The following is a 23,105-nucleotide window of genomic DNA, read 5'->3' as shown; positions in this document are numbered from 1 at the left end:
CTTGTCTATATTTTGTATCATAGACTAGATCATATCTTTAATTTCATCTATTCCATTTGAAGATGTGGAGGCTAAAGGGACAATAGCAAGGGGTTGACTTGTAGTTGTGGTAGGGATAGGGGATACAATAGGTTGTTGATTAGGCATGTCAGGAAAGAAAGGAATTGGGGGTCTTGGAGCTATCTTCCCTCCTTGTATCAAGATATTTTCTTCCCTTATAGAAATTTCATAGGCAGCTATCTCCTCCCATGGATTATAAGATAGTAGAAATATCACTATTAAAGGCTCTAAGGTAATATAAAAAAGCATTACTAGGGGTGGCCTTCACTATAAAAGGTATTCCATCCCATGTCTTCTAAAATTTGTAATCAAAATTAATCATATATTCATGGGGTGCTCTTATGATAGTTGTTAGCTGCTCCAAAAGTGATAGGTGGTCACTCTTATCTTCGAAGTGTTTACAAATCTCTTCTCCTAACCCATCCCAATCAGTAATGGAGTTGTGTGGTAAACCCATATACCTTTGTAAGGCCTATCCTTTTAGTGGTGAAGCGAGGAGCCTAATAGAAACATCATCTTCTATAATACCATGTATATTACAAACATTTGATATCTCTTTCAAATATGTTCTATAGGAGAGATGGAAGTTTCACTAGTGAAATCAGGTATACTTTTAAGAGTTGCAACTGGGATATCATGTCTTTGAGCTAGAAGGAGAGGACTACCACCATTGAAGGTATAAAAAGCATGGGTTCTAGGCTATGCCATATGGAAAAGTGATCTATTTATATAGGAAGATGGCACCCTAGGTTGTGATCTATTAATAGGAGGGGTAGAGAAAGATCTTGCAGGTGTATTAGCTACTTATACACTCTTAACTGGTGATAAAGATTATCTATTTCTCTTTCTTCTAGGATTTGAAATGAAAGCTTAGTGTATTGAAAATTACCTCCAGAAGATGCCCTTGTGTGATCTTTGGGCATGAATCATAGCAACCTTGCTCTAGAAACCAAAATGTAGAGATAGAGTAGAGTCACCAAGTTCTTGAATGTGAGCTTCTTAAAGGCCTAGAATTCTAAGAGTATCACTATCTCCTTAGCATGATTTGGAACTCTTCTCTTTGACACCAGTGAATCGATAGACTTAGAATGCTTCGATTTGTTAGTCCCATTGAGCATGCCAAAAACTATTGTCACAAAAGCTTGCACCCTTTCCTAAAGTCTTACCTAAATGAAACCTTGTGAAACATGGAAAAAACTATGAGATTGAGTCTCCAAAGTAGGTCAACTTTATTACTATCAAGGTGCAACTAATTACTCTTTGAGAGGAAAAGGGAGAAGGAATGCATGAAAGAAAACTACCTAATCTAATCTAAAGGAGATGATACACCAAAATAGTTTTTTCAACCTTATTTCTTCCTAACAATGCACTAATACACTAATTCAACCTTTCTTTCAATCTAATAGCCACCAATAGATTAGAAACCAAATGAAATGCTACAAGGAAGGAACTTCACTCTACAACATCTAAGGCAAAATAGATACTATTATGCAAATTGAAGGATAAAAGACAAAACATCAACAAAGGCAAGGACGTTATGCAATTATATTAATGGAAAAATGAGGTAAGACAAAGAGTACATTCATGCATAGACAAAAGGAAAATTGCAATAGTAGAGCATAAAATGAAATACTAATGAATCAAAAAAGGCTAACCCTAAGAAGAGTTATCCCAAACGGACTATCCAAAACACATAGCATAAATCTCTGTAAGACCAAGAATCCTAAAAGTATACTAACTCAAAGGTTCCAATCACAAAATTGACATCTAATCCCAGAGGCACACAATGACATGTAGGAACCTACTATGCAAGCAGGAAAGTGTCATTGCATTTATCACGTACAAGTTACCCTGGCAGTTAGCTAAACTCCACGGGTCCATACTGATCTCGTGCGGCCACTAGTATCCTCTCATACTGACGAGGCATACTATGGAATGCAAGGTCGCAACCATGCATTCTCTCTACTCCCATCCTAGTCTATACAAGCACTCAAGGCATGGGCGAGAACCAAAACACTTATCTTTTTAGGTTCATTCAGTTAGTATTACATGTGAATGTTTTCATTTATTAATCCAACTTACAATGAGTTACCCTGGTAGCCTCTTAGGGTCCTGGCCCCCATTGCAAGCCACTTTCTAACACTACATGCAGATATCCTACCCTAAGCTCATAAAATCATAAATCTCAAAATCACAAAAGATAATCCATAATAAAAATCATCAAATATGCATAAAAGCATCAAATATCCATGAGCAAACATCCATAGAAAATCATGATCACAACAGCTCTCTATTGGCAACTGAAGTATCACTAATAATCAAAAGTATCCATTGGTTCTCAATAACCAAAATATATCTCAATCATACTAATCGAAGACTCCAAAATGGTTAAGTCAAAACATGTCACAACATGACATCATCAAGAATAAATCCACATTTCAGTCCCATCATGGTGACTAGAAAATAACCAAGGATAATTGATCGATGACCAAAAATGGTTAAGTCAAGTGTCTCATACATAAGAATCTCAACTATAACAATCAATAATTTGCAAACATTACATAGAGAATTCCATCACATAACCATGGTTGGGTTTATAAAGATCAAGATTAAAACATCATCATGACATCGCAATCACATCACCCCCAAGCCTCTGGTAGACGTCCTATAACTGGTCAACACTAGTCAACCCAAAACCGAAAACAATAGCATAAAGAATACACAATGCAAACACATGTTTTGGTTTTGCTAAATTTGCTAAATTTACATACTTGAATTTAAATGTAGAGGTCTCAGTTTAGTTTCCAAGTTTGGGGAATGAATGGAGGAACATCACATATATTATTTTGGATGAATAATTTTTTTTCCTTAAAATCCATCTTTCAATTATAATCTTTTTTTGATTTAACGTCCCCCACCAAACTATCAATATACTTTATTTAATAGTTTAAAATAATTAAATTATGAACCTTTAATCATTTATCAAATAATAATAATTTAAATCTATTAATAACATATTTACATATTACACACACACACACACACACACACACACATATATATATATACATATACATACATATATAAATATATAAATTATTATTATTACGTTTTATTAAATCGAATTAATAATTTCAATTGATACCATATAGCATATGAAAATTAAATAACAATGAAAAGTCGAATTCATACGAAATGACTGTCATACCACATATATACAAAAGTGTCTACCCCCGATGGTACGCAGGGCATGCAACGTCAGTGGGTACTGTGCACCCCTGCCATTACAGTACCTGCGGCAGCTAGTACACTACGACCGTAGTGGGCATAGGGGCGCGGGTCTAATCCCCCCCCCATTAATGCATATCACTTTTTTTTAAATCACATAAGCAATTTTCCACTCGGGTATGCGATTTTGATTTTAATAAGGTTTAACATTTTTTTTCAAAAAAATTTTCGATTACTGGTATGATGTTTGATTTTTAATTAAATATATATATATTATATATACATATATATATATATGTATATATATATATATATATATATATACACGCAGAGTTTTAAACATCACAGCATATAAACATGTATACATGTGTGTGTGTGTGTGTGTGTGTGTGTGTGCAGATTCAAAAATATAAACATGTCTATACATAGTTTATTTAGAAATTCTAATTTTTCAGAATTTTCCTATAAACTTTTAATCTCAAATTTATCCAAATATTAATCTAATGGATTTTGCTACAATTTAAACCCTAGCCTTGTGAACTTTTCTGATTTATGCATAAAAGATTCTCAAATAAATTTTAACTTTTAACTACCCATATTGAGAATGCATACAATTAAACAGGAAAATCCTCAAAAGAAATATGGAAGCTACGAAGAAGATAGGGAATGCAAAATGCGGAAATAGCATAAGTAAAATCACAATAATCTACCCGAATTCTGATGCTAATTCACTCTTCCTCACAAAATCCGCAGGGCAAGCTCCTCCCTTCTTTAGAGTTCCCTAGTCCTCCAATGCTCCAAATGCTCTCCACGCTATGTCTAAGCTTCTAGGAAAGCCTGAATATAAAGAGCTCTCAGGAAACATCTAGAATGCTTCTAGAAATAGCTAGAAAGTGTCACCAACTAAGCATGTGTCTTTTTCAACCTTCTAGATGAGTCATCGGGTTGTAGACACCATGTGCGTAATTGATCCACTAACCTCCATGTTGTTGACATATGAGAAATGAAAAGGTGCATTAACTCCCATGCAAGCTTATAACTCCAATTTACTTTTTATATAATTTCTATTAAGTTTTTATAACTTTCATTTTAATTTTTATAACTTTTATTATTATTATTTATTTATTACTTTTATTATTATTTTATTATTATTATTAATTTTAATTTCTAATTTTCTTTTATTTAATTCTTTTTCCTCAATTAATTCTCATTTAATTAATTATAATCAAAATATCAAAACCCATGATATTTTATATTAATTTTCTCAAATAATTAATTTATTAATTAAATCTATTTATTAAGACTTAATTAATAGAAAATTCACCATAGACCTCCAAGATAAAATATGAAAACCCATCATAGAGGAATTCACACAAAATCAGTCTAAAGGGTTAAAAGTCACGAAATATGTCATCTAACACATTCAGTGGGTAAAATATCCAGATACTTGTCCTATCTCACTAGGACAAATGGTTTAAGGGTTCGGGATTTGGACTTGAGAATTTATCTCCCTTCTCTTATCATTGAGATAGTATAATAAGGTACGCTCATCTTGGCAATTCAGAAAAATCGATACTCGATACCTGCAACCTATAGAAAAACCATGCATGTACATACAATATATAATGCTAAGCTAAGCAGACAATGGCAGGAAGTGGTGCATCGTGTAGATCTCGACTAAGCAGGTGACTACGACTCCCTTCCTTAACCATATCAGAAACTCCATACACTAAGAAAACATGCACACCATACACATGCAAGTATGGGGTAAGTATCCATAATAAAGCACATGAAATAATAAACCATCTGACTGATCATCAACAATAACTGAAAGCAATGTAATGATCATCATGTATACATGAAATGTAAAGTCTAAATGATCTCATCATATAACCACTAAATCCATAACATAATGTCTAATAGTCTCAAAACAATACTACTAATCCATCAACATAAAACTAGTCCAACATAGTCTGATAATAACAACAACAATGTTCAAAAAAGATGTGAATGAGGGTAGGCACTACAGTGTGGAAGGAAAAAGAAGGCGCATGGGAGGACGTATGTTTGAAGGTAGCCAAGTGGAGAATTAGTAGGTTGGGTAGGGTAGTAGGTAGGACAAATATCTTGGGGAATGTAATATTTTGAATATAAGAGTACTATTAATGTAGTCATGTGCTACTAGGAAATATTAGTTGGTCAGAGTATAGGTTAAAGTGGTTAGTTAGGAGTAGGGTACAATGAAGGTTTTGGGAATTTAGCTAGTTTCCTCCTTTTAGTATGTCCTTATAAATAAATAAATATATATATATATATATATGAAGGGTGCAGTAAAATTTTAGGTAAGGAAGATCATTTTCTTTCAAGTTGCTAAATAAAGTAATTTTGTTATTATGTAACATTCTTTTCTGTGTAGGAGGGGGGTGGATTTGGAAATGCGATGACTAAATTTGTAGTCAAGGGTAAGATGGCAGTTAAATTGTAATTGCATTAGTAAAGTATAACAATGTTTTCAAATTGAGTAAGAACTTGATTTAATGGGAAAGTTGTAGACTAGTTAGTAGATAAGTCAATCATGACTCTTAATTAATATATGAAATATTTAGATTTTAGTTGTGTATTGGAAATAATCCTATCAATGCTATATAGTTGATAATTAATAATAAGGTTTTAAAGAAATTTAAATTTAAATAAATAGTATATCAACATATGCATATCTTCAATAGTTGAAAGGATGGTATAGGATTTGCTAGGCGTATGATGAAATGACAATGCACAAGAGCTCAATCAATTAGAATACCTAAATTATAGAAAATAAAAATAATAGAATAAAAATAATAAACTAGAATGGGACTTGAACACAGAATGTAACAACTCATAATATTATTAACATATATATGTGATAAGATGTCATGAAAATTAGAGTGTCTTAGACAATTATAAACCATCTTCATATTCACAACTAATGAATCATTAGAACTACTTTGGCATAGGAATTGCACTTCGCATTTCTATACGTAATGTCTTGACTTTAAAAAAATCAATGTAATATTCATGAAGATAAACCAACTAGCTCCTAAGTTATAACTTGGTGTTCCAACATATGTAAGAACAGAAATGGGCCTTCCTTGGAAATTTGAAGTTTAGAATTTTGTATGAAATTTAAACTCTTCCGCATCACATAAAGTTAGCCAGCCCTAACTCAATGGTCCAATATATATATATATATACATTGTTGGTTGTGTTTTGCCTCAAAATTTTGGGCATGACATTCTGGTATCAGAGCCAAGTTTCGCAATACTTGGGCACTAATAACTCCATGTGTGAAATATGATTTTCAAGTTAACAAAAAGAATTAAAATTTTAAAAAAATCCATGAACCAACCTTTCAAGTTTATGAATTCCTTATGTCAGCCTGAGCAGAGCATATCATCTTTAGGTGATCGATTCATGTTACAAAATCCTACATGATTAATTATTTTTAAAAAGGGAATAATAAAAAAATAAATAATAATAATAATAATAACAACAACACTAATAATACAATTCAACATAGAGTATGTCCTTGTATGATGTTGAATCCATAATAAGCATGAATTCTTTGAAAAGATAGGTAAGTTATACATTCTGGAATCTTACTTAGTAGTAATAATGATATCTTGAACTTCTAAGGATTAAGATACATTAATACTCTAGAAGGAAATAGGAGTGAGGTAAGTATTAGCATGCAAAGCTAAAATTCTTAAAATAACATGATAATAAGAGGAATTTATACAATACACCACCCCCCCGCAAAGTAGCTACAAGACCTATTGGGTCATGATTAATGATCATGTTGTGCATAATAGTAGTTTAGGGTATACCAAGATTTAAAGGATTGAGTGGATTTCTAATTGATACTTAAGTGAAAACCATAGGGTTGTGAATAACTTCCCTACTATGAAATTCTAGTGTAATAATGATCAAATACTATACAGTATTGGAGTGTTTTATGTTTCAACTATCGTGATAGAGACTCTATATATATTTTCAATAATGAAAACCATACATGAGGATCAAGAGTAAGACATTTCCCTTACAATATGATATTTCACATATGCTAGCTCTATAAGGACTCCCTGTATATGATACCTTATTAGGATTTGATAGCTCTAGAACAATATGCAAATAAACATTTAAATGTAGAAATAAAAGGAGAAAATCATAAGTACATAGATAACACATAGATTTAACCAAGGGCTACATTCACCTGCATAGTCATTCTACCCTTCTTATTATCCAGTGATTATGATAGAAAACCCTTATAGCTCAATACTACTACAAGAACAACCACCTCATTATACATAGCATTTTCACACAATCCATAACCCTGAAGTTATATATATATATTCACTTTAGGGTTACAGTGTTCCTATCTAAAGAAGGCACAATAAAATAGGAGCAGAACTTTTTTTATTCAGGGTGATTCCCCAAACCCCAAAGAATTATGAAGTATGTATAGCACTTCTCTAGTAAGTCACCATCAACTAACATGCCTATTTCAAAATTATAATGCAAACCCATTCCTCACAGGATTCATCATTACACCCTTAATGGCCCTTGTCAGAAAGATAGATTAATATAGGGCTATCTCCTTGGTCCTTCTGGTTGTGACCCTCTAGTATCGTACTCCAAGGTATGTAATACCAATTTTGATCCTTTTGTATAGCCAAAGGGTCGATAGTGTAATTAGGGTAGAATTCCTACCTCTAGGCAACTTTTAGTAGTAATAGAAAAAAGGTAAGAAACCATGGGCTATTGAAGAAAGAGTTCATTGAATCAACAAATCTGTCAACAATAAGAGTTGGATTATACTTATGTCCATTTTCAAGAAATATTGGGGCATAAGAGATTTTCTATTGTGACTAAAAGACTAATTTTCCTCTTCCTTCCACCTGGAAGACTTTGGTACGACCGCTTCATCATTATAGATTATTTTTGTCCTTGATTTCCATATGTTTTGTTGGTTATGTGGAATGTTGATCTTCTTGATTACTTATGATGGTCCCATTGCCTTGGGGACATGCTTTGTTTTTATTGAAGATTTACCATTGTGACCACACTTGTGTTTGTTTCCTTTAAATTGGTTATTTTATCTCGGATTTGAGTTATTTATGAGGAATTTTCTCAAGACATTTTCTTGTGAAAATGTTGATAAGTGTGTTAAACTATGATTTATGAAATGGCCATACCAAGAGGTATTCCTGACAATTTGTATAGAAAATTAGGACACCATAAGATTGCATTATTATGGGGTATGAATTTGTTAGATAGGGCCCCTAGAGCACCATCTCTTCTTACATCATAAATATGAACTTATTCATACCCCAAAGAACATAGAAATAGATTTTTCTTTGACTTGTTACCAGATGAACATACGCCATGTTAAGGATCCTAAGTAAGAGTGTTAGAAGTCATAAAATATTTAATGGGCATTTGAACTATTATGTTTAATTAAGATGGTGCAAGCATTTCAATAATGGATAAGACTATGGTAATAGAGAACTAGAAGAATGATCAAAGTAAGAGTAAGAACTTGGATTCCATGCGATACAAATTTTGGCTAGATATCTAATAGTTATGCCAAACAAGATAGTATGCAACGACCTAGTTTTACAACTAAGACTCAACCAAGTATATAACACAGTGACAACCAAGGGTCTGCATTGGAGAGATAGTAAATAAGACTGGATATTTAACCAGAACAATGGAATTATTGGAATACTGATAGAAAATAAACAACCCCATCAAGGGAAGAAATCCATCATCGAAAGCTAAATTTTGGACTATAGTCATAAAACTTACTCAGTAACTACGAGAGTAAATAACTCAAAATGGTAAAGAATAAAGTTAGTCTGTGTTAATTAATAGCAAATATAAAAGCATTGAAAGAAAATAATTACTAAGCATAGGGTTTTGTATATACAAATAAGAATTACCAAGAGAATGAACGTCCAAGGTATGGATAACAGAGGAAGAGGAACAAATAACACCTTATGTGAAATAAGTAGGTTAACAGTACTATCAAGGAATGATATCAGTTAAACAAGAATGAGGAAGCCGGTAAAAAGAACCCACAAACATGAATGATTTGACTTGACAAAACAAGATTGCATTATGTGAGATTGATTTTCAAATACAATATTATCATTGTTATATTCTTAGACCCCAAGAGATCGTGCAAACATCTACTTAAGAAAACACTTGTCCCAAGAAAAGGATTATGTAAGGGATACTTATGTTAGACAATTGATGATTATGCTAGGTACAACAATGGTTGGTTAATAACTAATCAATGAAATTGTCAAATAATCCATCTTATGAGGATTTATTCATACCAAGGAGGGTACTTGAAAAACCATCTAGAGGATTAATGCACCATTAAACCTTCTTGTTATGCATTGCAAAGCTACTAGACAAGATTTCTAAGACACCACCCTTTTGTATGTTGTAAAAGAATGAAATATGGTCCAACTTTTCTTAATACAGCTGTAGAATGTATATTAAGCTGGTTAAGACCATAGATGCACACATCGTTAAGGACCTTAAGTAAGGGCCTAAGAAGGTTATTGATTAGACCTTGGCAAGGTAAAGGGTGATTTATTATCACTAATAACTAGAAGATTAAAGTTGGGTTAACATTGGTTGATGCAACATAGATAAGATCCTAATACTTGCACCTTGTTGATGAACTCCAAGAAGAGGTTCATGCCTGGGTGGGAGGATGTGAGACCTCACCCAAACCATCATGATATAAAGGACATATTTACATTATGATACTTCTAATTCAACGTTTTGATACACTTTTGAGATTATAAGATTATGTTGTTTTAATACCTACATTTTTATGATCTACACATTAGGACCTAATGGATATAATTAATGATTCCATTTCATGTTCTAAATTATTGCAATTGCTTTAATAGAAACTAAATTTGAAAAAATGCTTGAAATGTCAAATTATAATATTAGTGTTAAAGGAAAGATTTTGTTATTCAATAGAACCTAATATTGTGAATGGGATGGTCAAACACATATGGATGCAACTTTATGACATGATAGCATTAGATTATGATATGATGATTTCCATTGTTTATGATTTAATGTGATATGCATATAAGTGTTAATTTGATGATGATGATTATGATTTAATGTGATATGTAGATAAATGTTGATTTGATTGTGATGTTTTATGATATATAGATCCTGATATTTTAACATTTTGAATGACTTATTTGAAATAATTAGGAAAGGAAATTTAATTGAATTATGTTAATAAAGTTATGTAATATTTGAAATTATATGCATTTATGATATATATTTATATGACCTCCTTGGACTACCGATGCTCGAGTTTAATGTGCAAGAAGTGGACCCATGGAAATTCTTGGGGGAAACAAGTTCCAAACCTTTGTGAACATAGTTCAACCAAGGAAAATCTTTGGAAGAGTCAAAAACCTTGTTGTGAAAGTATTTTTCTTTGTAAATGTGAATTTTCTTGCATGTGGAATGTGACATTTCATTTAGGGTTTTGGTCATGGTGGCATTTTACCCTAAACCTAATTGCCTTGTTAATGAGTAGTAAACCCACTTGACAATGAGTAGGATGGGTCACAATCAAAAGAAATTCAAAATTGGACTTGGCTAGGGTTTTAAAAGGTTATTAGTTGGTCACAAAGTGTCTTTTAGGTAAAAATAAGTTACCCATGTGATAGTACATCATGTTACGGACCTAATTTTGACCATGTGAGTACCTAGACAGCCTAGGGGGCTTCTCTACCCATGCATTTTTCCATCAATTCGAAATTGGAGTTGTCACATGTGTTTCTTCTATGTTTCCACTAAGCCTAATATAGAAAACTTAGACGGAGACAATATTGTAAGAGAAAGTGGCTTGATGTCCTTGCTAAAAATAGTTAGTCGGAAGTCCTTATTAGAGAGTCTTTGTCAAACTAGTGGATGTTCACCCACTCTCTAAGTTTAGTGATAGTTAGGATTTGGAGAGAGATTAAGGGAGCTCTACAACAACTATCATTCCCTGTATACTTTAGACCAAGGTTGGTGTTGCAAAACCATGTTCTTTCTTTTAGCATAGAATAATGAATCTACAAGTATGGGGAGTAATTGTTTTGGGCTCATGCATTTTATAGTGAATATTGGTATTGTAGATTTGGATATTGTGTTGTGATGGTGAGAATGTGTATTGTGTTCATGTAATTTTCTTGTTTTTTTTCTTATTTGATTCTTTTGGGTTTTGATTTGAATGTCATATGTTGATATGGGTGTGAGGGCTTTACTCATCCTTTGGAAAGGGAAGAGAATTCTAGGGTAAAGGGCTTAGTTGGGCTTGAAATATAGTTAAGAACCTTGGAGTATTGGCTCCATTCTATTCTATATTCATTCACATCTTGCTTTGGTGGTGTTAAGGGAAATCATGGTGTAGAAAGGAAGATTATGGAGTATGGGTATTCAAGGATGCTATAGTTAATGGTAGTATGTTGGAGGATATTTGTGAAAGCCCCAAAAGGGCATAAAATTTGTGATTTGTGAAAGCCTCAAAAGGGCATGAAAATTATGTATTGCAGATATGTGATAATATGTTAAGTCTCCTTTGTGAAAGCACACCTTCACCCTATGTTCAATGGTTCCAATGGAGAATCAATGTGTAAGCCATGGGAGGGATTGTGTTGTGTTACATAATATGTTTTATTCATTGGCAAGTGTTGTGTGTGTGTATCCTATTTAGACTTGTTTCCCCTACTTGGTGGGTGGCTTCATAGAAGCCTAGGATGGGAGGTTAGCCTCCATGGTTCCAAGTTTGTGTTGTTTTGCAGGTTTTGTGAAGATGGATCCTTGAGGAGATTAGTGTTTCACCCTTGGCGATGTGGAAGAACCAAGGGTAGTAAAGAGACCAATTTTTCCCATGCCATCATGTGGTTACAATGTGTTGTCAAACTACCATTGTGCTTCCTTGAGATGTGAGAGAGATTACTTCTTATTGTACATTGTTGTAAGTGTGTCATGAGAAAGTTGAGTTTATGCATATAGTTGTCTTTGCAAAAGAGATAGTTCCATGTAAGAGGATACCTATTATTGTGAGAAACCAAAGTGAAATTATGCAAACTAGCACTTGTCTTTACATATGTTCTGGTACACAAACAATCGATAAACCTTATGGAATATTGAAATGATTGTTCAATGTAGATTTGAATAATTTCACTTCAAGGCTCTCAGTTATGTATCTTGGCGCAATGACAAAATAAATAAAGTTTCTTAATAGATCTTATGTATGCATAGGAATTGAATTCAATATGTTCTTGAAACTAAATAATCTCATTTAGAAGTATATTCATCTTGGAAACCATTTAAATTTAGATGTATGGACATGATGTACATGGCAAGTTTGTAGCACCAATAAAAATTCTAGACTAAGGAGATGTATAAAGTTACATAAACTAGTCTTAAAACCATGGTTGAAAAGAAAGAATATAACTCCACTTATCACAAGGCTTTGAATCCATAAAGATATAGGAAGAATGAGTCATATGACAAAATCAATCTTGCTATAGATACACATTTCCTCTCTAGAAATTGTATGGAGAGTTGAGAATTAATTCCTCTCTATTACAACTCTATAAAATATTCAAAGGAATATTCTTGGAATCCCTTGGAGAAAAATATATAGATAAAGGAAAAAGGATAAGACACAAGTCACATCCAAGAGAAATATATAAATGATTATGATAACTATAATAAAATTAATATTAATATTAATTAAATAGGAATAAAATAAAATAAAACATCTTACCTTGAAGTCTGTCACATGAAAATTTAGTACCACCTTCCTATAACATTGAACAAAACAAACCAAAACAATATATATATAATTTAAATGCTAAATCCCTAGGCATCACAACCTTTTTGCATATGTATTAGTAAATGTTTTTAAAAAAAATCTTTGTTCTGACATAAGTCAAAATTCCCTCCAACTTTCCTAAGCAACCAAATGAGAAAAGTAAATTTTTCTTTAGTTTGATTGGAGGACAGTGGCCCCATCACACCAATCACCACGTTACCTAGGGAGTAGGACCGCTATTTCTCTCCACTTTGAATTTTTTGAATGCATGTTTATGGCAATGGCTACCCAGGCAGGAGGATCGACTTCCTCGGTATGTGATCCCCCATCGGCATGCCATCCCCCATCCTTATGCCATCGTTGACTCCATGTGTGTCCGAAAATGCTGTACTCTAACGCCCTTTGTGCTCTGCTCCTCTGATTTGACATGGGTGTTAGGTTGGTGTGCAATTTCTCTGAAGCAATTTGTTAATAAAGAGATCAATTTTTTATTTGACTGTTAATAAAGAGAACAATGAAATGAGAGCCTTGTAAACTATTCGTTGTTTGAAAAAATGATCGATCATTATAGTAAAAATTATATAATTGATTTGTGCGGTTGAGGAATTTTATAAGTTTTTGTATCATTTGAATGTCTTTAGTTGGAATTATCAAGGTATTAGACCAAGAGTCTATGAATTTGATTTGAAACGGGATTTAAAAAAAGTATAGGTTAATTATTCAACATAGATTTCTAATTTATCCTATGTCCTTAAAATTATTTTTTTGGCCACACAAATTCATTAATTATTTTTCAGTTGACCTTAGGGCTTTGTTTCAATAAAAGATGAGAGGAAGCTTCATTAACGTTTTGGGTGAAATTTCTAAGTTGTGGAGGGGACATTTTTACCCTTTGGCCTAGGATTTTATGGGTGATTTTAAAATAGTATTATTGATTAATAAAAAATTGTTTGGTGTTTTATGTGAGAAACTTTGTGTTTGGTTTTGATGCTTTTTAATATTAAGAATTATGTTGCGAAATAATTACTTTTATTTAAAAATTAGTTAGAGGTGAGTATATGATGTTTTGTTAGTTTGGATTACTCATTTTCTATTATTAGTTTTCTTCAATTCTAGAAATATTAAATTAAATTTGTAATATTTTATTATCTAATTATTTTATTTTATTTTTATGACTATTTCTTTTTTCTAATTGATTCTATATTTTTCTTTCAAAAATCCAAAGTATTTCTTTTCTGCTAATTTATATTCACTTTTCTTTAGTTAAAATTTGGATTCTATCAAATATTAATTTTACATGTAATTGTTTTTTGTTTTCAAATGGATTTATATCATACGTAGAGGCATTATTAGAGTGGCATAGCATTATGAATTAGGTTGATATTTTAATATTAAAATATGATATCTATATATAGACAAGCATATGAAATTCAATGTATATATACACAAGGTAAGAAAGTGAGAAAAAATAAAAAGGAGCTATGTGCAATCTTTTCTTTCTTTTTGTCTTATTGTATTGGAGACGGGAATCAAAGATTAGAGATATAATTGAAAATAAATCTTAATTTATAAATTGATTTTTTTACTTTCATCATCATTCAATTTTTAATTTTTTAAAATTATTTACATTTCTATGTTTGAAATTTGGTTCTTATCAAACAAAAATCTAAATTGTAGTTTTAAAATTTTTACTTTTTTATGACACGGTTTTATTATTATTTATAATATTGAATGGTAGAAGAATAATATTTCACAAAGTATTTTAGATTAAATAAATATGTTTATATTTTTGTTTTAATGAATTATTACATTATCTAGGTTGAATTTAGGAGAATGTCTATTTTTCCAAAAAGAATATATTAAAACAAAAATGTAATAATTATATGTTGAAAATACTTGTTATGTCAATTCTTATGAAATAGATTATGTATCATATCACTTATAATTTATAAATTAACATTTATTTTCAATTATATCTCTAATCTTTGATTCCCTTCCCCAATACAATAAGACAAAAAGAAAGAAAAGATTGCGCATAACTCCTTTTCATTTTTTCTCACTTTCTTACCTTGTGTATATATACATTGAATTTCATATGCTTGTCTATATATAGATATCATATTTTAACATTAAAATATCAACCTAATTCATAATGCTATGCCACTCTAATAATGTCTTTACGTATGATATAATTCCATTTCTATTTAAAAACAAAAAAACAATTACATGTAAAATTAATATTTGATAGAATCCAAATTTTAACTAGAGAAAAGTGAATATAAATTAGAAGAAAAGAAATACTTTGAATTTTTGAAAGAAAAATATAGAATCAATTAGAAAAAAGAAATAGTCATTAAAAAAAAAAAAGATAATAAAACATTACAAATATAATTTAATATTTCTATAATTGAAGAAAACTAATAATAGAAAATAATTAAGCCAAACTAACAAAACATCATATACCCACCTCTAACTAATTTTTAAATAAAATTAATTTTTATTAATCAATAATACTATTTTAAAATCACCCATAAAATCTTAGGCCAAAAGGGTAAAAATGTCCCCTCCACAACTTAGAAATTTCACCCAAAACGTTAACGAAGCTTCCTTTCATCTTTTACTAAAACAAAGCCCTAACGTCAACTGAAACATAATTAAGACATTCAAATGATACAAAAACTTATAAAATTCCTCAACCGCACAAATCAATTATATAATTTTTATTATAATGATCGATCATTTTTTCAAACAATGAATAGTTTACAAGGGTCCCATTTCATTTGTTATCTTTATTAACAGTCAAATCAAAAACTGATCTAACAAATTGCTTCAGGGCAATTGCACACCAACCCAACGTCCACGTCAAATCAGAGGAGCAGAGCACAGAGGGCGTCAGAGTACAGCGTTGCCGGACGCACGTGGAGTTGACGGTGGCATAAGGATGGGGGATGGCATGCCGATGGAGATCGCATACCCAGGCAGTCGATCCTCCTGGCTAGGTAGCCGTTGCCCATGTTTACCAGGGCAGTTGCAATTACGTACAATATTCTTCTATCTACTAAACTCCTATTTTGGAAGAAGTGTTTTTGGCAGGAAAACAATGAAGATGAAATGGGTTTTAACACGGCCTTCCCACCCCAACCTTATAAAGACATCTCTTCCCCCTGCCTCTTGAAACAAATGTGATCTCTTTCTCATCCAAAATGCCTCAGATATGTTTTCTCCTTCCATTTCACTTTCCAAGTCCCCTGGATCGATTTCAACGAGAGCCCATGGGTTTTCACCAATCAAAATGTACTCGCGCGCAAAGAGTCTGGGTACGTTTAACATCTTTCTCTGTTCCTTGACTCAAAACTTATTTATTGTTGTTTTTTGTCAAACTGTTTGCAGCTTGCCACAACATGCCGTCTGCTGTTGTTGTGGGAGAGGAAGGTAATGGCGATCACAAAATACAAACACTATCTGCTTTGTTTTATAGACTTGTGTATTTATACTTAAATATTGTGAGTGTTTAATGGTTAAGGCTGTAGTTTTTGCAGATTTAACGATAGCGCATTCGGAGCGTAAAATCAATCCTAATTATGGCAAACCAGATTATGTTCATTCTCTTTCAACATTTGATGAGGTATCGAGTATGAATTCATTTGAGTTTGCTTACCGGATCGGCATTTATTAGGAGCTGTGGATTGAGTGTTACATTGATCAGGAGTTTCTGAGATTAAATTTGTCTCTGAGAAATGTAGAAGTCAAGAGGAAATCTGAAAATCTAATTGCGTGTTCTTGTTTCAGGCGGCCATGGATGAGATGGATATAAAGAGAACAGAGGAACTGGTTGCAGAGATAAAAGGGGTCTTTAATTCGATGGAAGATGGGGAAATAAGTCCCTCTGCTTACGATACTGCCTGGGTTGCAAGAATTCCTGCCATTGATGGCTCTGCTAAACCCCAATTTCCTCAATTGCTGGACTGGATTCTTCAAAATCAGTTAAACGAGGGTTCCTGGGGAGAAAATAGTCAGTTTTTAGCTTGTGATAGGCTACTGAATACTCTTTCCTGCCTTGTTACTCTGGCCTTGTGGGGCGTTGGAAATAACCAAATGAAAAGAGGTGATTTCATTTCTTTTTTCTGTCATTTCTGTCCTTTCCATTTGTGAATTCGGTGGGGAAACAGGCCCAACAAGATTTTACCTTGAACCAGATGAAAGGGTTTGATTTCTAGGCCATGGCAGGTCTGAATTTCATGAGAAGAAACGTAGAAGGAATGATTAAAGAAGCACTTGGTCATCATCAACCAAAGGGATTCGAGATGGTCTTTCCTGTACTGCTGAATGAAGCCAAACTTTCGGGTTTGGACATTCCTTATCAGCTATCTGTTATGAAACAAATAGGCGAAAAGCGAGATTCGCAATTGAGAAAGTGAAATCCTAACCCACCTTTTACTATTACCTATTTTTCATTATGTCCGGTTTTGTTTTGTTTTGTGATATGCCCTGTTTTGCTATATATCAGATCATATATCGGTCTTCCTTTCTGTAAACAAATTGCATTATCCTCGCCGTGTTGAAAACAAGTGTTCTGTAACACTTGCCTATGTCTGACCGCATCAGAAAATGGCAATTCAATTTGGTGAGCGCCTCTTCGTTCACTCCCTCGATGTAATGGAGGGCCTCTTCTTCACTGCATCCAGCATGCTCATTCATGTAGCATTGTACGAATGAACCCAGTTCCCCGCGATCTCTTTCCCTCTAAATTCATGCCGCAGCATAAAATTCGGTTCAGGTTTCTAACATATCCAATCGAGCTTCAAAAAGGGTTAAAATGAAAGCAGGGTAGGCAGGAATCACCTGAAAAGTTCTGGCGTCGTTCATGATACGCGCCGTCTGACTGACGAGATCGAAAAAGTCATCAAGCTTCTGAAGAATGTGATCCGGAAGACGGTCTCCTGTAGAAAATATTGACGGGAGGATAGTTGTTCCAATACTCATCCAATGACGGCGAGTAACTTGTTTCCATCCATTCTCTCTCTTTCGTGAAACTCCATAACAGATTTAACCACTGAGCCCCTCAACAGACAAAACAAACAAATTCTGTTAGGCTACAATTTATCCCTCCCTTTTGGCAGAGAACAAATCCATGAAAAGTTTGCCAAGTACTTACCTGTTGGCGCAGGTAAGGAAGCACAACACGGCCTTGAACCTCCTTTACTCGTTCAGCTATAGCTTTCATCAAAGATCTTGCTAAATTTTCATATATTAAACTAATTTTTTTTAACATGATTAGATTAACAGGGGGACTATTTTGATGAAGTTCAGAATGCTCCTCCATTTTAACTCTTTATATGTTGTATTTCAGATCATAAACCGTATTCAGGCTACACACAGTCAATATTTTCTACAGGAGACCGTCTTCCGGATCACATTCTTCAGAAGCTTGATGACTTTTTCGATCTCGTCAGTCAGACGGCGCGTATCATGAACGACGCCAGAACTTTTCAGGTGATTCCTGCCTACCCTGCTTTCATTTTAACCCTTTTTGAAGCTCGATTGGATATGTTAGAAACCTGAACCGAATTTTATGCTGCGGCATGAATTTAGAGGGAAAGAGATCGCGGGGAACTGGGTTCATTCGTACAATGCTACATGAATGAGCATGCTGGATGCAGTGAAGAAGAGGCCCTCCATTACATCGAGGGAGTGAACGAAGAGGCGCTCACCAAATTGAATTGCCATTTTCTGATGCGGTCAGACATAGGCAAGTGTTACAGAACACTTGTTTTCAACACGGCGAGGATAATGCAATTTGTTTACAGAAAGGAAGACGGCTTTTCGAATGCCGCGAAGGACCTTGAAGATTCCATTAAAAGGTCTCTGTTCGAACCAGTGCTGTAACAGACTTCCCACTGTTAGGGGTTTTGAAAGTCGAGAGTCAATGCGCGTGGTTCCATCAAATGATAGAAATTCCAACTTCAGTAAAATAAATTTCTATCTCAAAAATATGATAGGAACTTTTTGAATTATTAGTTTTTTAATAATAAAAAAACTTCTAAGATGCAAATGTTAATTTAACATAAGCATCGTGGCATCTAAGTGTTTTATTAATTCTTATAATGGATTGACTCTTATTATTATAAACTAGCTTATATATATATATATATATATATATATATATATATATATATATATATATATATATATATATATATATATATATTACGCGGAGAGTAATCGTTCTCGAGGCGCCTATTTTTATTTAATCCCAAAATTATTTTAATCGAAGCTGGGATCTATGAAAATAAAAATAGGCGCCTCGAGAACGATTACTCTCGGTGTAATATATATATAGGTATATATAAGCTAGTGGCAATCGCGACGCAACAGGAAAAGTATATTTTAAAATTTTAAATTTTTTTCTTTTTAAATATAGTTGTATAAACTAACTATAAAATTGTAATAGTTTAAACTTACTATAAAATTATTCTTGAACATTTTATTTTTCAATTCTTTATATGGTGTTTATTTGCATCACTTTGGTTTAGTTTTATTTTAAGCATATTGTTACATAAAATGTTATACTAAAGAGTAGAGTTATAGTTAGCATTAGGGTTAGGGCTAGGGTTATAGTTAGGGTTAGGTTTATATTTAGAGTTAGGGTTGTATATAGAGTTACAGTAAGGTTAAGGTTAGGGTAAGGGTTTGAGTTGGGGTTAAGGTTAGGGTTAGAGTTAGGGTTAGCGTTAGGTTAGGGTTAATGTTAGGGTTAGAGTTAGGTTAGGGTTAAGGTTAGGGTTAGAGTTTTGAGTCAAGGTTAAGGTTAAGTTTAGGATTAGAGTTAGGCTTAGGGTTAGAGATAGCTATAGAGAAAGGGTTAGGGTTAGGTTTAATGTTAAAATATGAGTTAGCCTGGTTAGGGTTATAGTTTGAGTTAGGGGTAGACAGAGCATAGGAATTATGGTTAGGATTAGGGTTAAATTTAGGGTTTGAGTTTGAGTCAGGGTTTCAGTTAGGGTTAGGGTTAGAGTTTTGAGTCAAGGTTAAGGTTAGCATTAGGATTACCATTACAATTAGGGTTGAAGTCCAATTACAGTAGAGTAAGATTTAAGGCTACAATTAAAGGTAGGGGTAGTGTTATAGTTATAGTTAGGTTTAGTGTTGGACTTAGAGAAAGGGTTAGGCTTAAGGTTATTGTTAGGGTTACGTTTATATATAGAGTTGGGTATAATATTAAAGTCCAATTAAGGTAGAGTTAGATTAACGATTAGAGTTAGGGATAGGGTTATATATAGAGCTACATAAGGGTTAAGGTTAGGGTATGAGTTTGAGTTAGGGTTAAGGTTAGAGTTAAAGGTAGTGTTAGGGTTTCAATCAACATTAAATTTAGGGTTAGGGCTAGGGTTAGAGTCTAATTATGGTAGAGTTAGATTTAGAGTTAGAGTTAGATTTAGGGTTAGAGTTAAGGGTAGGGGTAGGGTTAAGGTTAGGGTTAGTGTTAGGATTAGAGTTAGGGTTAGGTTAGGATTAGAGTTAGGATAAGGGTTAGGGTTAGAGATAGGGGTAAAGAAATGGTTACAATAAGGGTTAGGGTTAAGGTTAGGATGACGGTTAGGGCTAGGGTTAGAGTCTAATTATGGTAGAGTTAGAGTTTGGGTTAGAGTTAGGGGTAGGGGTAGAGTTAAGGTTAGGGTTAGGGTTAGGGTTAGAGATAGGGGTAAAGAAATGGTTAGGATGAGGGTTACAGTTAGCGTCAGGGTTAAGATTAGGATCACAATTAGGGTTAGAGTAAGGGTTAGAGTTAGGGGTAGGGGTAGGGTTAAGGTTAGGGTTAGAGATAGGGGTAAAGAAATGGTTAGGATGAGGGTTACGATTAGGGTTAGGGTTAAGGTTAGGGTTAGGGTTAAGATTAGGATCACAATTAGGGTTAGAGATATGGGTAGAGAAAGGGTTAGGGTTAGGGTTAGGGTCAAGGTTAGGGTTCAGTTTACTATTAGAATATAAGTTAACATAAATAAAAAATTGTAGAAGTGTTGCGTACATATTTGGAAACATCTTCCATCTCCATTATATCTATCTCTTGTACATGATCAATTGATAAAGTTGCATTCTCAAGTGCTTTTACCATAGTTGCACAACATTGTTTAATTATTCGTGCACACTTCTGAAACTCTGTCTCAAAAAAATGATTTGATCCTACAGAAGAAGTTGGGCTCATGTTGAGAATGCTTGACTATCTATCAGAGGCTGCCATGCCTAAAACAAATCATGGAAAACAATTTACTAAGCATTAGCACCAATAAAAAAGTATAATAAATGCATAGTTAATGAGAGGGACATAAATTTTATATCAATAATGGTTTTGAAAAAACATAATAGGTCACTTAGTATAAAAACCTAATTGTATGAATTGGTAATGAAATTTTGGGTATGGAAACATGGTAATATTATAACCTTTGAAGGATAGTGAAGAATATACAAACATACTTTTCAAATATTGAATAGCAATGTATTGGTTGAAAGTCATGAAGCATAATCATTTTGATTTATTTCAATCGAAGGTGGTCTTTATAATTTGAATTAATGTTATAGCTACCTTAATTTGAGGACCCAATTGATGATCATAGTTAAAATTAGAAATTGGAGAATTAGTAAAATTAAATTTCAGCGTAATTGTACTTGCAACCATTAAAAAGTGCAAATAATAAGGTTATAATGTTGCATTGTGCATATCCAATTATAGTTGTCATTAACTAGGGAATATAAACTATCAATGTAATAATAAGAATAACAAAATAATAGTTGACGATGATAATAACATAATGTAGTAGAACAAATAAATCTTCATTATTAAATAATCTGTTTGAAAACATCAATGATTTTCAAGACTTATCAATTTACATTCTTCTACTTTTCTCTTTGAAAGGTGTTTCCCACTTTTCATTTTCTCATAGCAGTCATATGTAAATGGTGGCATTATCCTCAAAGCTTCCAGTGACTTAACATGAGATATGCCCACAAATGTCAATCCTGCTCTTTCTCTTGGACCTATGTCAATTGTGGCTTTTGAAAGAGTTAACCCTTGAGATTTGTGAATAGTCAACGCCCATGCCAACCTCAATGGTAGTTGGAAGGTCCTACCCCTCTGAAATGGAGCTATTGGTATTATGTTTGGATGATGATAATCAAATGGTACTCCAGAATAATTATCGAATTCAACTGTAACATATGCTGGTGGCTCAGGTGGAGCAGTTCCTGGTTTGTAGACAATATTTCTGATATATCCCAACGATCCATTCACAAGACCAGCTTCTATCCTTAGATTTGTAGTCAACATTACTCTTGCATTGTGACTAATCAATAACTCTGTTTCAAGTTCCTCACTTGATAAATCTTCATTTCTATTACCATTCGTTGACTTGGTTGCAAGGCTGCGTGCAACTGGATGTCTTAAAGAATACAACATCCTCATGTTATGGTTATGAACATTTTCATTTCTAGAGAATAAATGCACTGCCTTATGAAACTCATCATTGCTTGCAACATCTAATCTTATAGGTGTTCTTGTCATGAGCAAGTTTCAGTCATCTATTTGTGGATTCGCATCTCTGACATTTGTGAGAAGCTGACGAAATCTTTGTTGTTGGATATTTTCTCCATCTTGCCTAAATACTTTATCTAGTGTAACCACTATCTTGAATTCCTACCATAATAACTTTGCCCCCCTGTTGCTATCATATGCTGGTCTATCATTAACTGGAGGTAATTGCCCCAAATCACCAACTAAAATAATAGAAACACCTAAAAGATAGTTACAAAATTTTAATTTATGTACATAAAGTAAAATCAAAAGATATAGATTCTATATGACCAATGTTAATAAGAATTGAGAGACATTAATAACACCATGTGTTGTAAGGAAAGGGATACCTCCAAA

The 23,105-nt window shown here is 33.1% G+C and overlaps 1 protein-coding gene and 1 pseudogene across 7 annotated transcripts; one reads left to right on the top strand and one right to left on the bottom strand.

Moving 5' to 3' along the window:
• Positions 1 to 16,010: 16,010 nt before the first annotated feature.
• LOC149547649 (bifunctional cis-abienol synthase, chloroplastic-like) lies at positions 16,011 to 19,260 on the top strand. 6 transcript variants are annotated; one of them, XM_089791750.1, is made up of 6 exons: positions 16,011 to 16,477; positions 16,574 to 16,615; positions 16,723 to 16,808; positions 16,973 to 17,288; positions 18,534 to 18,676; positions 18,776 to 19,260. In XM_089791750.1, the coding sequence occupies exons 1-6, from the start codon at positions 16,387 to 16,389 to the stop codon at positions 19,067 to 19,069; spliced, it is 972 nt and encodes a 323-aa protein (XP_089647876.1). In that variant the 5' UTR covers positions 16,011 to 16,386; the 3' UTR covers positions 19,070 to 19,260. The 6 variants fall into 6 exon arrangements, with proteins under 6 accessions (XP_089647876.1, XP_089647875.1, XP_089647874.1 ...); XM_089791749.1 differs by having other exon boundaries at positions 16,012 to 16,477; positions 16,714 to 16,808; XM_089791748.1 differs by having other exon boundaries at positions 16,012 to 16,500.
• LOC149547650 (bifunctional levopimaradiene synthase, chloroplastic pseudogene) lies at positions 17,687 to 18,327 on the bottom strand (annotated as a pseudogene). The gene is made up of 2 exons (XR_016354224.1): positions 18,026 to 18,327; positions 17,687 to 17,926 (listed from the first exon to the last, which is right to left on the bottom strand). The product of XR_016354224.1 is annotated as a bifunctional levopimaradiene synthase, chloroplastic pseudogene (transcript).
• Positions 19,261 to 23,105: the final 3,845 nt, after the last annotated feature.

This window comes from Cupressus sempervirens, chromosome 7 (genome assembly GCF_028749045.1).
Source record: "Cupressus sempervirens isolate cs-2001-9-10 chromosome 7, ASM2874904v1, whole genome shotgun sequence".
In the NCBI taxonomy this organism is placed as follows: domain Eukaryota; kingdom Viridiplantae; phylum Streptophyta; class Pinopsida; order Cupressales; family Cupressaceae; genus Cupressus; species Cupressus sempervirens.
This window is presented reverse-complemented; position numbering and strand designations above follow the sequence as displayed.

Bases quoted from the DNA above. Each gene is read 5' to 3' on its own strand.
- LOC149547649 (XM_089791747.1), top strand. From the start codon at position 16,398: ATGTTTTCTCCTTCCATTTCACTTTCCAAGTCCCCTGGATCGATTTCA. The intron at 16,616-16,713 runs GTAATGGCGATC...TTAAGGCTGTAG, and splicing joins TGTTGTTGTGGGAGAGGAAG to TTTTTGCAGATTTAACGATA. The intron at 17,289-18,533 runs GTGATTTCATTT...GTTGTATTTCAG, and splicing joins AAATAACCAAATGAAAAGAG to ATCATAAACCGTATTCAGGC.